The sequence below is a fragment of the Leptonychotes weddellii genome, chromosome 10 (assembly GCF_054177405.1).
Source record: "Leptonychotes weddellii isolate Sample4059 chromosome 10, ASM5417740v2, whole genome shotgun sequence".
Classification (NCBI taxonomy): domain Eukaryota; kingdom Metazoa; phylum Chordata; class Mammalia; order Carnivora; family Phocidae; genus Leptonychotes; species Leptonychotes weddellii.
The window spans coordinates 26,819,486-26,835,492 of NC_138378.1; the positions used below are offsets into that span (position 1 = coordinate 26,819,486).

Sequence of the window (16,007 nt, forward strand, 5' to 3'; positions counted from 1 at the left end):
GCCTGGGTGGCTCAGCCGTTACGCGTCTGCCTTCGGCTCAGGTCATGATCCCGGGGTCCTGGGATCGAGCCCCGCATCGGGCTCCCTGCTCAGCGGGAAGCCTGCTTCTCCCTCTCCCACTCCCCCTGCTTGTGTTCCCTCTCTGGCTATCTCTCTCTCTGTCAAACAAATAAATAAAATCTTTAAAAAAAAAAAAAAAATGAAATCTATTGGGTGGCTCAGTCGGTTAAGCATCCAACTCTTGATTTCAGCTCAAGTCATGATCTCAGGGTGGTGAGACCAAGCCCCTTGTCAGGTTCACATGTTGGGCCTACTTAAGATTCTCTCTCTCCCTGTCTCCTTCTGCCCCCCCCCACGCACACATGCTCTCTCTTTCTCTCTCTAAAAAATAATAATAAATAAAGACAGAGAGTAAATGTACCAAACTGTTAACAAATGAGGAATCTAGGTTAAAGGTATATGGTAATTCTTGGTATTCTTCGTGCAACTTTTTATAAGCTTAACTTGTTCGAAATGAAAAGAAGTCTAAAATAGGAGGAAATTGAGGGGTGCCTGGGTGGCTCAGTCGGTTAAGCGGCTGCCTTTGGCTCAGGTCATGATCCCAGGGTCCTGGGATCGAGTCCCGCATCGGGCTCCCTGCTCGGCGGGGAGCCTGCTTCTCTCTCTCCCTTTGCCTGCCGCTCTGCCTACTTGTGCTCTCCATCTCTCTGTCAAATAAATAAATAAAATCTTCAAAAAAAAAAAAATCTTAAAATAGGCCCAGGGAGGTCAAAGCTTGCCCAGAGTTGCAGAGCTGGGATGTGAGCTCAGAGCCCATCAGGCCCAGGCCCCGAACCCTCCTGTGGGGCCCCACCTTCTGACCAGGCTCCGGCAGCATCCAGCGCCCCCTGCCCTGGCCACTTACGGCTGACCACCACGCTGACGGGGCCGGAGCGCTCTCTGCCGTAGGCGTTCCGCAACTCGCAGACGTAGAAGCCGGTATCGGCCCTGGTGGCCGAGTGCAGCTGCAGGGTGTGGCTGTGGGCATCCTCCAGCAAGACGTGGTTCTTGTACCAATTGTAGGTCAGCTCACTGGGCGCTTCTTTGGGTGTGTTGCAGGTCAGTGTCACCGTCTGGTTCTCTAGGATGGGACCTGTTGGGCTCACCTGGACCTCAGCCGCTGTGGGGGCAGCAGAGGGCCGCTGGGGGATAACCAGCCGACTTCCAGTGCACTGGGGTTATAGCCAATCAGCCTAAATCCCTGCACGCTCTGTATCAGGCCCCTTCTGGACAGGCGCTGCATCTCTTTGTCCTGTTTACTGGGCTTCTTGTGACAGCCCACCCTGGCCAGGGAGGTTTGTCTTCTATTTGAGGCAGGGCTAGGACTCCACACCCACGTCCCAGAAGGTGCCTTGGTCTGGCTCCCTTCAGCAACAGTGGCCTGGACCCCTCCCCACCCTCCGGTCAAGACCCAGGCTCCCCGAGGACTCACTGAAGATGTGGAGGCTGATGGGGGGTGAGACCGAAGAGCCCACGCCATTCTCAGCTCGGCAGGTGTAGACACCGGCATCGCCCCAGGTTGCCTGGGACAACCTCAGCATACGACCCTGGACTTGGAGCTGTGTCCCGTCCTTGACCCAGTGCACAGAACTGACCTCGGGGTAGCTGCTGTTCACCTGGCAGGTGAGTACGACCAGATCACCTGGAAGGATGTTCCGCCCTGAGGGGCTAAAAAGGATCTCCACTCCCCTGGGGGCATCTGCAAGGCATGATGGGGGACATCAAGGGAGGGGCTCAGGGAGGGTAGTGGTGCACTTCTCTCCTCTTTCAACACTCTGCCTTAAGGAAGTCCACCCAGGGGGCACCTGGGTGGCTCAGTCGGTTAAGCGTCTGCCTTCGGCTCAGGTCGTGACCCCAGGGTCCTGGGATCGAGCCCCGCGTCGGGCTCCCTGCTCCGCGGGGAGCCTGCTTCTCCCTCTCTCACTCCCCCTGCTTGTGTTCCCTCTCTCACTGTGTCTCTCTCTGTCAAATAAATAAATAAAATCTTTAAAAAAAAAGGAAGTCCACCCAGGTAATCATCAGGCCCGTCACTTCCCCGGTCAGGACAGGCACTGTCCCCCACCTCTCGAGGAGGTCCTGATGCCTTCCTTCTCCACTGAGGGCCTGATAATGCAGTGCTCGGTCTAGCGTTCAGCCTAATGCCGACTTCTATGGCTTTCTGCCTCGTGACACTGGCCATCGCCCTCTGCTCTATTTGGGAATCATGAGCACCATCCTGCCTGCTTAGGTGGCTTGTGGGTAGCTGTTGGCAAGAAACCAAACACTTCATGGAGGGGACCAAAGGCAGAGTCAAATGAGCTCTGAGAATGGTTAGCCCATTTGTAAGGAAGGTGCATACAGAACACCTGCATTTCTAGAAATCTTGTTCCAAAGCCTCTGGCTATGTAAATAGGCTCATAAAAGCTAATACTTTCAAGTGCTTAATCTAGGTAAATATGAAAATAAGATAAGCTAATATTTTAGAGTGCTCAGTAGGTGCCAAGCACTCCTTCAATTTCCATAATAGTTCCTCGAGACCTACGAGTCTCCTTAGCAGAGGAAGACATGATGGGCAAGTAACTTGCCCAACAAGCGAGGGGTGGATCCAGGCGGCCTGATGCCTGTGAACAGCAGTTGCCCTAGAACAGGCTGCCATGTTTTACTGTGATGTGAAGTTGCCTAATCAAGTAGAAACTCAGGCTTCCTTCCACCTCTTCTTTGTCATGATCACCATGAGTAGCCTTAGGCAGGAAAGGGGTGAACCCTCCTCCTCCCACACACAGCAGCCTCCAGAGCTGGGCTAAGTCCCAGGAGCCTCACTCCCTGGCCCCCAGTTCTCTGGCTTTTTGTGCCTCCCCTTCTCTGCCCAACCTGGCCTCAGGGACGAGAGGTAGAAGTGAGCCATTAAATGTGGCTTTTAGGGCTTTGCAGTGTCGCTCCCCCTGCCTGACCCTGGAGGTCCAAGTGCGCCTGGCTCTGCCTCAGGGGCGAGGGCTCTGTTTCTACGGGCTGCAGAAGAGATTGGTTTCCGCTGGGGAGCCACAGATGTGTGCTCAGTCCCAAGGGCGCGGCCCCCAGCACACTCACACTGCACTTGGAGGAGAATCTCGCTCTGAGTCTTTTGCTTGGCCACTGAGAGTTCACAGTGCAGGGTCCGGCCGTGGTCCTGCCAGGACAGGGCCATATGGAGGATCCCCAGGTGGCTGATGCCTGTGGGCCTGAGATCCTGGAAGCTGGAGGTGACCGAGCGCTTCAGGTCCTGGCCTTGCCACTGCAGGCTGATGTGCTCTTCTGGGCACGCATAGGGAGTGGAGCAGTTGAAGGAGGCCTCCATGCCCTCACGAAGGTCCGCCAGCGGGGCAATGGTGGGAGTCTTGGGCGTCTCTGAAGACAACGACCAGAGGCTCAGGACTCCCCTTCACCACACATGAGGCCTCCTGCCCTAGAAAGCCCAGCTGAGGGGTGAGACCTGGGCAGCGTCCTTCAAGAAGAAGGAGAGACTGCTTTCTACCCCCAGCTCCACTTAGGGTGAACGCAAAGGAGATGCAGGGCTGAGGCTAGGCCGGGGCTGGGGTTGGGCTGAGGACCGGGGCTGTGAGCCAATGGGGCCAGGAGCAGCTTGGGAAACCCTTCCAGGCAGTAGCCAGCTCACCCTGCCCCTCACCTGTCACTGTGACCAGAGTGCCTTTGACATCTGACCAGCGATTGCCTTCACTAATCTCAAAACGGAAGTTGTAGGAGCCCGAATCCTCAGGCTGCAGTTCCTTCAGCAGCAAGCTGCACATCTTGTGCTCTCTGTGCCCCAAGAACTGGGCACGGCCACGAAAGTGTGCGTCCACCAGCTCCGGGTTCTCCGTGTGGCTTACCACCAGCCGCTTGCCTGAGTAGTCGTAGTACCAGATGGCTGTGATGCCGTGAGTCACTTCCACGTCAGCTGGGAAGCTGAAGACACAGGGGATGATGAGGCAGGACCCCTCCACGCCCTTCACATCCTGGGGACTGGAGACGCTCCATGAGGACAGGCCTAAGGGTGAGGCAAGACAGAGAGGAGAGTGACGAAGACCTGGTGTCATGGCAGAGCCCTCAGATCTGCCCCCAGATGAGCCCCCAAACCCTGCCCTGCCCCCAGCAAGGCACCCCTGGAGCAGCCCCTCGGGGGGCCCCTCCCAGCCACTGCCTCCCCGAGCCCTCCTTTGACCTCAGTGGACAAACCTGTGACCAGGCCCAGTCCAGTCTGCCCGGGGCCAATGGAGGGCTGGACTCCCCGAGGCCAGGCCCTGCGAGATGGGTGAGGCCAGCGTAGCTTACCTGTTGAGGTGGCTAAGACCAGCTGGAGAAGCCAGAACAGGAAGTCCATAGCAGGCTTTATGTTGGTCCTGGTGCCTAAGAAGGTGATGTACACCTTGTGCGCTGGTTGGGTACACAAGGGCCTCCCAGGGCACCTCAGGGTACCTCAGCCTCAGAGTCTGCTGAGAGTCCAGCCCTGGGTCCCTACATGCTCTGCTGGCCCACCCAGTGAGACGGCCAGGCTGCCAAGGACTCCTAGTGCAGCCAGCAGCAGGGAGCCGGGAGCCCACGTTCCCAGCAGGGACTGCACCCAGGAATACCTTCCCTTGGTGTCATGCCCCAGAAAGCCTTCTGTGTGTCTCTCAGCCTCACCCCAAGTTCTGCTTTCCCAGCCCCTCAATGACACTCCTCGAGAGCAGATGAACATCTGTTTCTCCCTTTCCTCCCACTTCCCCACCCCTTCCCCACCACCCAACCCAACAAGAACTAGAGCCCAGAGAGGCCCAGTGACTCACTCCAAGATACTCAGCAAGGATGATGGCTTAAAACTTGTCTCCTTACCACCAGCCTTACCAGCTGTAGGCCATAGTGGGGCTTGACTGAACCCTGACCAAAGTGCTGCCTTTAAGAGCTACTTACATCCCTGAAAGGTCCTCATTCTTACTCCCAGTTCTGCCCCCATTCTCTGCTCCCCACACACGCAGCCTGTGGCCAGTCCCATCTACCCATGGGCTCTCCAGCTGACCAGCTCTGCCCCCACCACAAATGATCTTTGCCTGCTGAAACCTTATTCAGTCTTCAAGGTGCAGCTTGAAGGTGGCTTCTAGCTGAAACTTCCCCTGTGGCGTCCCTGGAGCCACCCCACAGCCATCTCTGTGCTTGCCTTGTCCTTGGCAGCTTGTGACCCCCGTTTCCCAGGAGCTGGGACTGAAGACATGTGCCCTGAAGCAATACAGAGCCCCCCAGGCCTTGCAGTAGTGAGCAAGAGAGAGGTGCGGTCCTTGGGGGTCTGGAGTTGGTGGCAGGGCAAGTCTGGGCAGGGGACACAAGCCCCGCACAACACATATCCCACAAACATGAGTTAAATGCCTACTGTATACCATGTACAAGAAGGTGGACTCTCTGCCATCGAGGGGCCCTGCTGGAGATGAGGCTCTAAGGGGTACCACAGATATGAATCTGAGGGGGAGAAATGCCAGAAACACATATAACTAAAATTATAAAACTGGTAGAAGAAAACATGGGTGAAAATCTCCACGACCCAGGATCAGGCAATGACTTCTCAAGTATGACCACCAAAAGCACAGCAACAAAAGAAAAAAAAATAGACAAATTGGACTTGATCAAAATTTTAAACTTTGGTACACATCGAAGGACACTATCAAGAGAGTGAAAAGACAACCCACAGACTGGGAGAAAATATTTGCAAATCATCTATCTGGTAAGAGATTGATATCTAGAACATATAAAGAACTCCTACAGGGCGCTTTTGGGTTGATACCTAGGAAGTGGAATTGCTGGATGCCACGGTAATCTATGTCTGACTTTTTTTTTAAAGATTTTATTTATTTATTTGTCAGAGAGAGAGAGAGAGCACAAGCAGGGGGAGTGGCAGGCAGAGGGAGAAGCAGGCTCCCCGCTGAGCAAGGAGCCTGACATGGGACTTGATCCCAGGACCCCGGGATCATGACCTGAGCCGAAGGCAGATGCTCCACCGACTCTGCCACCCAGGTGTCCCTATGTCTGACTTTTGAGGAACCCCCAAGCTATTTTCCACAGGCTGTGCCATTTGACATTCCCAGCAGCAGTGCACGGGGCTTCCCATTTCTCCACGTCGTCATCAACATTTATTATTTTCTGGTTTTGTTTGTTAATAGTCATTCTGATGGGTTTGAAGTGGTAGCTGGTTGTGGTTTAATTTGCATTTCCCTAATGATTCATGATGTTGAGCATCTTTTTATGGGCTTATTGGCCACTTGTATATCATCTTTGGAGAAGTGTGTATTGAAGTCCTTACCCCACTTTTTGAATTTGGGTTGTTTGGGTTTTTTTGTTTATGTTCTTGTTGCATTGTAGGAGTTCTTTTTTTTTTTTAAAGATTTTATTTATTTATTTGAGAGAGAGAATGAAAGAGAGAGAGCATGAGAAGGGGGAGGGTCAGAGGGAGAAGCAGACTCCCTGCTGAGCGGGGAGCCCGATGCGGGACTCGATCCCGGGACTCCAGGATCATGACCTGAGCCGAAGGCAGTGGCTTAACCAACTGAGCCACCCAGGCACCCGACCGAAAAGATTTTAAAACAGGGCCTCAAACAGATACTTGGACAGTCGTGTTCATAGCAGCTTTATTCACAATAGCCAAAAAGTGGAAACAATCCAAGTGCCCATCAACAGATGAATGGATTAAAGAGAGGTGGTCTATCCATACAATAGAATATTATTCAGCCATAAGAAGGAACGAAATTCTGACACATGTGACAAAATGGGCGAACTCTGAAAACATTATTCTAAGTGAAACCAGCCACATACAAAAGGGCAAATATTGAGTGATTATATGAGGTACCTGGAGTATGCAAGTTCAAAGACACAGAAAGTAGAGTAGAGGTTACAGGGGCAAGGAGGAGGCATGGAGGAGCGAGTGGAGAGTTCATGTTTAATGAGTGCAGAGTCTCTTTTTTGGATAATGAAAAATTCCTGGAAATCGACAGTGGTGATGGTTACACAATATTGTGAATGTATTTAATGCCGCTGAACTGAACACTTAAAAAATGGTTAAAACAGTAAGTTTTATGTTAAGTATATTTTACAACATGCATACAAAAACCCATGTTGCTGGGGCGCCTGGGTGGCTCAGTCAGTGAAGTGTCTGCCTTCGGCTCAGGTCATGATCCCAGGGTCCTGAGATCGAGCCCCTCCTTGGGCTCCCTGCTCAGCAGGCAGTCTGCTTCTCCCTCTCCCTCTGCCCCTCCCCACCACTCATGTGCACTCTCTCCCTCTCTCTCAAAAAAAAAAAAAAAAACATATATTTGAAAAAACAACAAACAAACAAACACCCATGTTGCCAACTTTGCAGTCCTCCCTTGTCCTAAATGCTGACTTGGCAGAGTGAGGGGGCAGGCACGAGGAGGCTGGGAGTGGGGACAGGAAACTCATGACATCTCCCAGCCCACAGCCCACCAGCCACGGGATGGGGCCCAACTGATTCTGGGGGCTACCAGGGGGCACACCTGGGGAGGGGCTGAGCAGGCACCCAGGACCTGCATGGGATCTGAATTGTCCGTCAGGATGATAGACTTTGCCAAGTGTGAAGGGAGAAGGAACGTCCTTGCAGGGAACGGGGCAAAGGCAGGGGAAGGCCAGGAAGAGCACTGTTTCTCAGGGTACCCAGCAGACAGCTCTGGTCATTTGCTGAGGCCCAGTGGCTCATCCCCAGTTCTTTGGGCCGCTCTAGGCCTCCTCCTATCCCAGGGGGATGGACCCACAGCCTCTACACCTGGTCCTTGGCCACAGGAGAGGCTCATGCTGGCCCAGGCTGGAGCTATGGCCCGGATGTTGGGCTGAAAGGCAGCCCTGGGCATGTTTGGGGCAGGTGGGTAACAAGGTCAGCTCTGCTATGGCAGGGACATCGGGAAGAGAGTGGCAGGTTGGCCCCAGTGCCCCTGCTGTTCCCATTTGGGGCCATGAAAAGGACAATGCTGAAAATACAGAAGGAATGGTGGGATTTTAGACCTACTGACCCCAGAATGGAGCAAAGGTTATTGAAACATGTGAGAGGACCCTTTCTAGAACCATCCCAAATCACGTCATGTAGATGTCACTTACACTTAACCCGAGAGGTCACTTACACTGACCCAAGAGGTCAGTCCCACCAGAGTCCAGCTCATTGACTCAACCTGTTCCGCCCCAAAGACCACCCTCCTCCTAGAGAACTTTCCTGGAAGAAAGAAGGGGCAAGACAGACCCCAGAAAGGAAGACACTTGTCTCTATTTAAAAACCTCCGGGCTACGGGCTAGGTGATCCTAGGGCGTGGATTGAGCTTGGTGTACCTGGGTGCCCTGCGCCCCCTGGTGGTAAAGGGGTGATTTCCCAGTCCTGGGAAAGGGCGTGGGTGTCCTGGGGGACCAGAGGCCCGCAGCCTGGAAACAACCCCTTCCTTAGGCAGTGACCTTCTGGGAGAGGATCGCTCCCCAGACCTCAGAAAGTTCCTGAGGCTCATCTTTGTATCTCCAAGTCTTGGGTGCCCTGAAGATAGGGTTTAAATCCCCCACTCCCAGAATTGGTATATATTGCTTCAGGGTGGGGCTGGGGTGGCCTGGCACGCAGTGGGTGCCTGTTTCTGCTGCCTGTGGAGAACAAGTGGGCGGGTAAAGTCTCTGTGAGACCAAGTGTCCCATGATAACTGGGGAGGGCTGGCAGAACCCTGACCTCTGATCCCAGAGACCAGTCTGGCCTGAGGAAGGAAGGACAAGGTAGTTTCACTATAGACAGCTATGCAGGGTTCAGTTTCTGTTTCCTAGCACCAGGGCTTCCCCCGCAACTTCCCTACCCAGCTGCAGAAGGAGGGAAATGAGGGGACCCAGCCATCTGGAGTGCTCTGCCCCACAAATAGGAAAACAGGGTACAGGCGGGCAAGTCCTGAGTATATTATCTTCCTAATAGTGGAAAGCCCCCAAAATAAGCCAGACGTTTCACTTGAAAAGCCATACAGCCCATAAATGAAGTTGACTGGCTTTGAAATGGGCAGTAGAGATTTCACACCTCGTTTTTTCAATCTGGCTGTAAGTGGTTAGAGCCCAAGCGCCCCCCCACTCCCCAGGCTGTGCTAGGTGGTGCTGGGGGTCCTGCTGGGAGGAGGAAGTGGTGATGAAGGGAGTGAGCGGAACTGGGCTCCTGTGAGGTCGGGTTGAGGGGTGGGCAGCAGCTGGGTGAGCATGAAGGTGAATCTCGGCCGCAATGTGGGATGGAATTGGGTGGATGCGGAGGGGAGAGTGATGGGTTGGGAGAGGATGAAGGTCGGGGTTGAGGCTGCATGAAGATGACGGAAATGTTTGGGGTGTCACTGAGGGTGAGGGAGGGCTGGAAGGTGTGAGGACTGGGATTGGGGTGTGGGTTGGGGAAGATTTGGGGGTGTGGAAGAGTTCCGGTAATGACTGCAGCTTTGATTAATGTCTAGGGCTTGGGTTAGTCTGGGGTCCAGCACCTACCGCCAACGCCCCCCAGCAAATCTCAGCCAGCCCCTCTCCCAGCCCCCCTCTCACGCTCTGGAAATGGGAGTACCTGCTCCGCAAGGGGAAGGGGCTGCAGGGCTGGTGAACCGCAGGAAGACAAACGGGAAGGAGGGCCAGGCACTCGTGGTGGTTGTGGTGCTGGAGGCTTCCCAGGGTTCTGCCACCCCAACAGAGGAGATCCAGCCTCGGAGGCTGCTTCCTCTTTTCCCAAAGCCTCAGCCTGGAGGCTGGTCAGGGAGGCAGCTGCAGGCCTTGCATAATACCAAGACAGGAAAGGCCTCCTAGGCTGGGGAAGGGCCCCCAGGAAGGCCCTTCAGGACTCGAGCAAGCAGAAGTGGGATCGGGGGCCACACTGGAGTGTCCTCTCAGGCACAGTGAAATGGGGGGGGGTCCTGCTTACCAGCCATGTCCATTCTCCTCTTCTTTGTGGCCACTGGCCTTTTTAGGGAGTCCAAGAGAGGAGGAAGGGAACTTTCTACCCATGGTCCTCCTGACAACAGGGAAGGAGACAAGCCCAGCCTGGGGTGAGGGAGCATTACAGGGCACCCAGATGCAAGTATTGATTCTCCAAGCCCTGTGGGAGCCTCTCAGTATCCCCCTGGTAGCAGGATTCTCTGAGAAGAATCCCCTAAGAAGCAGGCCCTACTCCCTGCTCGGCAGGGAGTCTGCTTCTCCCTCTGACCCTCCTCCCTCTCATGCTCTCTGTCTCAAAAAAATAAATAAAATCTTTAAAAAAAAAAAGAAGCAGGCCCTAGTCGTGGGGGACACAGGGCCCCCAACCTCCAGGATACTCCTCAGGCTGGAAGAGCATCCCTGGTTCCCTCTCCATTCCTCACTGTCTGTCCTACACCCCCACTACCCCCCCCATGTGATTTCAGCATCCCCCAACCCCTGCTGAGGCAGAAAAAGAAAACTCCCACCACGGCTAGTTACTGTTTTTTTATTGGAGCCCATTTTATTGATGGCCTACTATGTGTCAGTCATGCGCAATATGGAGTGGAGTGTTAATTGTTCCAAGCGATGCTGGATACAAGTGACAACACGTTTCTCATCTCACACCTCAAACTTGACTCCACTCAGCCCCTACATATCTGTGGCAGGCCCCCGTACCGTGTGGACAAACCCACATGTACAGATCAGCAAGGACATGAAACCCTGAATCAGGATGAACCCAGGACCCCAGGCCACAGTGGCCCAAAGCAACTGTCTCCTGGCATTCCGCCCTGAAATCCTCAAGCCCCAGAGAACTTAGGGCTCTGTCACTCACTCTGGTTTCTTTGCAGCCCCTGTATCTCTCCTAACCTTGGGTCATTTCCTCTTTTGACCAAAACACAATGGGTTCATCCATTGCTTCTTCCTCCAACCCCAACATGAGACTTGTTGGTTTAGCTCTAGGTCTATGCAGCTGATTCCAACTGTATGACATTCTGGACAAGACCAAACTAGGAAGACAGTAAAAAGGTCGTTGTTGCCAGAGGTTAGTGGGGAAGAAAGTATGAATAGGTGGAGCACAGAGGATTTTTTAGGGCAGTGAAACTGTTCTGTATGGTACCATAAAGATGCATGCATGTTGTTATACACCTGCCCAAATCCACAGAATGTACAAAACTGAGTGAACCCTAACATCAACTGTGGACTTCAGGTGAGTATAATGTGTCAGTGTAGGTTCATCAGTTACAATAAATTGGCGGGGGATGTTGATGACCAGGGGAAGCTATGCATGTGGGGGGGACATAGGGGGCATAAGGGAAATCTGTGTATCTTCCCCTCATTGTGATGTGAACCGAAAACTGTTCTTAAAAAAAAGAAAAGAAAAAGAAAATAATAGAAAGGACAAAGCTCATTCCATTCGCTCCAGCCGCTGGAGTGAGAGAGAGCTCAGAAATTCTCTCAAGAATTTGGGCCATAACTGGTAGGCACGCAACTTCAGCATCCACCTTCCATCACCTGAAACCAGTGCCGGCTCACACCCTTGACTCTGGGCAACTGATGTTTCAGCATCGAGGCAGGTGGCTGAAGGTGGTGTGCTTAACTACTTTCATATCCGTATTGTTTGTCGGTTGTAAAATAGAAGAGAAATTCTTTTAGCAATTCTCAGGCTTTTGTATCCTGAAATTCCATCTCTTTGCAATTAAAAATTTCAGATCAAAATCTGTCCTGAGAATAACAGATCCTAAAATAATAGAACCTTTCAGGATTAGGAAAGAGCACGAGCAGAGATGCCACACAATGTTTTTAGTGGCAATGCTTGAAATGGGAAATCTTGAATATGAAATTAAATTTGGCTAAAAAATGAATTTATTTCATGACTTAATGGCATTACTCTTAGTAAAAAGTGTTTTACTTTTGTTCTGGAATAAATAAGCATAATTTTTAAAAAAATGTAATTAATTAATTAATTAATTAATTAATTTGTCAGAGAGAGACAGCACTAGCAGGGAAAGGGAGAGGCAGACGGAGAGGGAGAAGCAGGCTCCCCGCCGCCCAGCAGGGAGCTCAATGTGGGACTCAATCCCAAGACCCTGGGATCATTACCTGAGCAGAAGGCAGATGCTTAACTGACTGAGCCACCCAGGTGCCCCAAGCATATACATATATATTTTTTAATGAAGAAAATGTTTGGCTAAAATGCAGAAAATTAGAATTAATAGGGATTTAAATAAAATAGAAGTGTATTTCCCTCTCCCTCAAGTAAGTGTTGGTATCCAAGGCTGATGTGGCAACTGCACAATCATCACGAAACTAGAACCCTTTTAATTTTTTGTGTTCTGCCATCTTCAATGCACTGCTTCCACTCATGGTCTAAGACGGCTGCTGGAATGCCAGCCATTATATCTGCGTTCCAGAAAGCAAGATGGAGGAAGGAACAAAGCAGGTCATGCCCCCATCTTTTAAGGATAATTCCTTAAATTGCATATTTCATTTCTGCTTATATCACTCTAGCCAGAAGTTAGTCACCTAGCTTTATGTCTTTATTCCAATAGATGATGTGCCCAGGTAAATCCTAGGTGTTCACTACTAAGGAGTTGGGGGAGATGAAGCCCTGCCTTTTTATAGAGCAACCAGGATCCTAATTAAATCACTCATTCCTTGGAACTGTTGGGATCCCAGCCCCAGGCCCCTGCTCAACTCTGACAGCATCTCTGTAGAGCCTCCTATCTCCCATAGAAGGCGCCAGAGCCCTCTGCTTCCTCGCCTTTGTCCCTTCAGCTCCAATTGCAACATCTAAGGTATGGCCGGCTCAGCCCACAGTGGCCCGAAGATCTTCAGGGCTTGCTGTGGTCAGCTTGGGGACAGGTGGGAGTCACGTAGCTCAGTGGTTAAGAGCCTGGGCCTTGCATAGAGCTGAGTTCAAATCCAGACATATCATTCAGCATCTGTGTGATCAGGGGGAAGTCACTCAACCACTCTGAACCTGGAGCCTTGGGGACAGCTTAGTGTGAAGAGCCTGCCCCACCGAAGGTGACCACTCCCATAGCCACACCCTGGATTGTCACTCATTCAGTCACCCCAGAGCCTATGGTCTGTCGCTCTGGCTCTCCTCCTCTGCTCATGTACCCATTTCTGCTCCTGGAGAGTTTGAGGGCATATGGACTTCTCCACCCCTACCCCCACTCCTGCTAACGCTCCAGAGCAGAGAAAATCCCTTCCATCCATGCCAATACCAATCAGCCCTACCCTCCCTTCCTTTTTTTTTTTTTAAGATTTTATTTATTTATTTGACAGAGAGAGACACAGCGAGAGAGGGAACACAAGCAGGGGGATAGGAGAGGGAGAAGCAGGCTTCCCGAGGAGCAGGGAGCCCAATGCGGGGCTCGATCCCAGGACCCTGGGATCATGACCTGAGCCGAAGGCAGACGCTTAACGACTGAGCCACCCAGGCGCCCCTGCCCTCCCTTCCTAAAGACGAATTGGCCACCAGGTGTTACCAGCCAGTGAGAAAACCCAACAAAAGCAGGATTAAGAAAAGTATAGCAAACCACGATTCAGGGCTGACTGTGCGCGTAAGCATTGACATGCAGTGGCCTAATCATTGACATTCAGTAACCATGCAATGACCCCCTGAGCCAGGTGCTCTTGTTACCTCCACTTTGCAGGAAACTGAGTCACAGAACAGTACATTAGCGTGGCTGAGATTTAAACAGCTCCTGAGGGGCAGAGACATGGAATCTGAACCCAGGCAGCCTGTTTCCTGCACTGCACTCTGAACTACTCAATTCTATGCCTCTTTCTTCTTATTATTAAGCTTTTTATTTTAATTCCAGTGTAGTGAACAGTGTTATATTAGTTTCAGGTGTACAATATAGTGATTCAACAATTCTATACATTCTTCAGTGCTCATCATGATGTGTGCTCTTAATCCCCTTCACCTGTTTCCCCCATTCCCCCCTCCCACTCCCCACTGATAACCATCAATTTGTTCTCTATACTTAGGAGTCTGATTCTTGGTTTGTCTCTCTCTCTCTCTCTCTTTTTTTTTTTGTTTGCTTGTTTGTTTTGTTTCTTCAGTTCCACATATGAGTGAAATCATATGGTATTTGTCTTTGGCTGACTCATTTCACTTAGCATTATACCCTCTGTCTCCATCCAAGTTGCTGCAAATGGCAAGATTTCATTCTTTTTTATGACTGAATAATATTCCATCGTGTACATGTACTACATTTTCTTTATCCACTCATTTTTTGATGACACTTGGGCTGCTTCCAACCCTGCCTCTTTAATAAACTTAAAAAAAAAAAAGTGAACTGATCCCAGAGGAAACAGGTAATTCAAAGAACAGAAGAGAACTTATAAAAAGAGTCTAATTCTATTATATTCATAAAACAAATGGAGGAAGTTATGAAAAAAAGCAAAAAATAATTCTTGGAAATTTAAAATAGAATCACTGAGAAAAAAACCAATTCAATAGAAAGAAGTGTGAACATCTGTGGTTTGGGTGTCCAAAATGAATTCTCCCTTCTTTTAGTAAAAAAAAAAAAAAAAAAGCTCTGATTTCCCTCCTGTATTCTGAAGCCTGTGGATTGGGTGGAACTGACCACCCCCCTCCCCATTTTATACACAAGAGGAACATGTTGCTGCTGACAGTCCACTCTGAGGAGCCAGGGGATAGAGACAACACTGAGGGCAGAGGAAAAATATATAGTGACCCTGGGTCCTTGATGACATTACAGTCCCTGGATCAAGCCTTACCTGAAGCTAAAAGAGTGAGTGCTTCTCTTTCCCGATATCCACTTATCAAATCCTATAGAAAGACTCCAATTATCCTTGCCTCAGTTATGTTTCCAGCTCTCAGATGAGTCACCGTCTAGGTAAACTACCAGGCCTTGTGTGCAAGCCCACCCGTGAAGGCACAGCAATTGGAAACAAAACCAAAAACAAACCAAATCACATAACTGGATTGGGGAAGCAGCAGTCCACCAAGAAAGGGGAGGGGAAAGGAGGGCTGGATAAACACAATAGCAGCTACCACATCTCACTACACACACAAAGGGCCAGGGCATGGGAAAGTGTGCATGGCAAGTAGATTTTGTGGTAACATAATGGAAATGACATCTGTTTCTTCTCTCAGGAAGAAAAAAGAAAGGCAATTAAAAACCAGAAACAACAAAATCTATTCCAGGGACTGAATATGAAGCAAACACATGTGAGGCATGATTTTGAACAATTAGCGGAGTATAAGAAAAGAGAATCTGCTTGACCTTGATGTTGGAGATGGCAAATATGCTTCAAGCAGCAGAAGGTGGAGGGAATGGCTTTATGTTTCCTTCTCAATGGAGCTAGCTCGTCACTTGGTTCTGTAGTAGATAATGTTTATATAATCATAAAATTGGTTGATTTTCAGTTTGCAGAATCAACCTGAAGATAAAGAATGGAAGATTTGGCTATAATTACAAAATAGAATGTAAATGTTATAAACTTTGACCATGGAAATGTGAAAGTAAAACCAACAGAAATTAGAAGGGGTATGGAAGGAAGAGGGCAGGTGGACTAGAGAGGTTAATTTATCTTTACATAGTGATGGGGCTCAAGAAGTTGTCTATGTTTTAAATATAGATTGTGCAGGGGATCGAGCCCCGCATCGGGCTCCCTGATCCGCGGGAAGCCTGCTTCTCCCTCTCCCACTCCCCCTGCTTGTGTTCCCTCTCTCACTGTGTCTCTGTCAAATAAATAAAATCTTTAAAAAAAAATTCTTGCTTTAACAATGAGGTATCATTAGATGCTCTTGAGTTACTAAGTTGAGAAACAGAGGTAGTTTGGGTTTTTTTTGAGAGAGAGAGAGAAAGAAAGCAGATGTGTGCAGATGAAGAGAGAGAATCCCAAGCAGACTTCCCGCTGAGTGCGGAGCCTGACACGGGGCTCGAACCCAGGACCCTGAGAGCATGACCTGAGCTGAAATCAAGAGTCCTATGCTTAACCAACTGAGCCACCCAGTTGCCCCGAGAAACAGAGGTAAAGCATATTCTTTAGAACTATAG

The 16,007-nt window shown here is 50.5% G+C and overlaps 1 protein-coding gene across 2 annotated transcripts in view; it reads right to left on the reverse strand.

Moving 5' to 3' along the window:
• The window catches only part of SIGLEC1 (sialic acid binding Ig like lectin 1), a 24,306-nt gene extending 14,576 nt beyond the window's left edge, over positions 1 to 9,730 (reverse strand). The window contains exons 1-6 of one of the 2 annotated variants that reach the window (XM_081833133.1): positions 9,581 to 9,730; positions 4,327 to 4,401; positions 3,683 to 4,042; positions 3,106 to 3,402; positions 1,472 to 1,738; positions 905 to 1,159 (exon numbers count right to left, since the gene is read on the reverse strand). In XM_081833133.1, coding sequence (XP_081689259.1) covers positions 905 to 1,159; positions 1,472 to 1,738; positions 3,106 to 3,402; positions 3,683 to 4,042; positions 4,327 to 4,375 — 1,228 coding nt within the window. In that variant the 5' untranslated portion in view covers positions 4,376 to 4,401; positions 9,581 to 9,730. Of the gene's footprint in view, positions 1 to 904; positions 1,160 to 1,471; positions 1,739 to 2,101; positions 2,447 to 3,105; positions 3,403 to 3,682; positions 4,043 to 4,326; positions 4,402 to 9,580 lie in introns of those variants that run through there. The other variant, XM_081833135.1, reaches the window with a different exon arrangement.
• Positions 9,731 to 16,007: the final 6,277 nt, after the last annotated feature.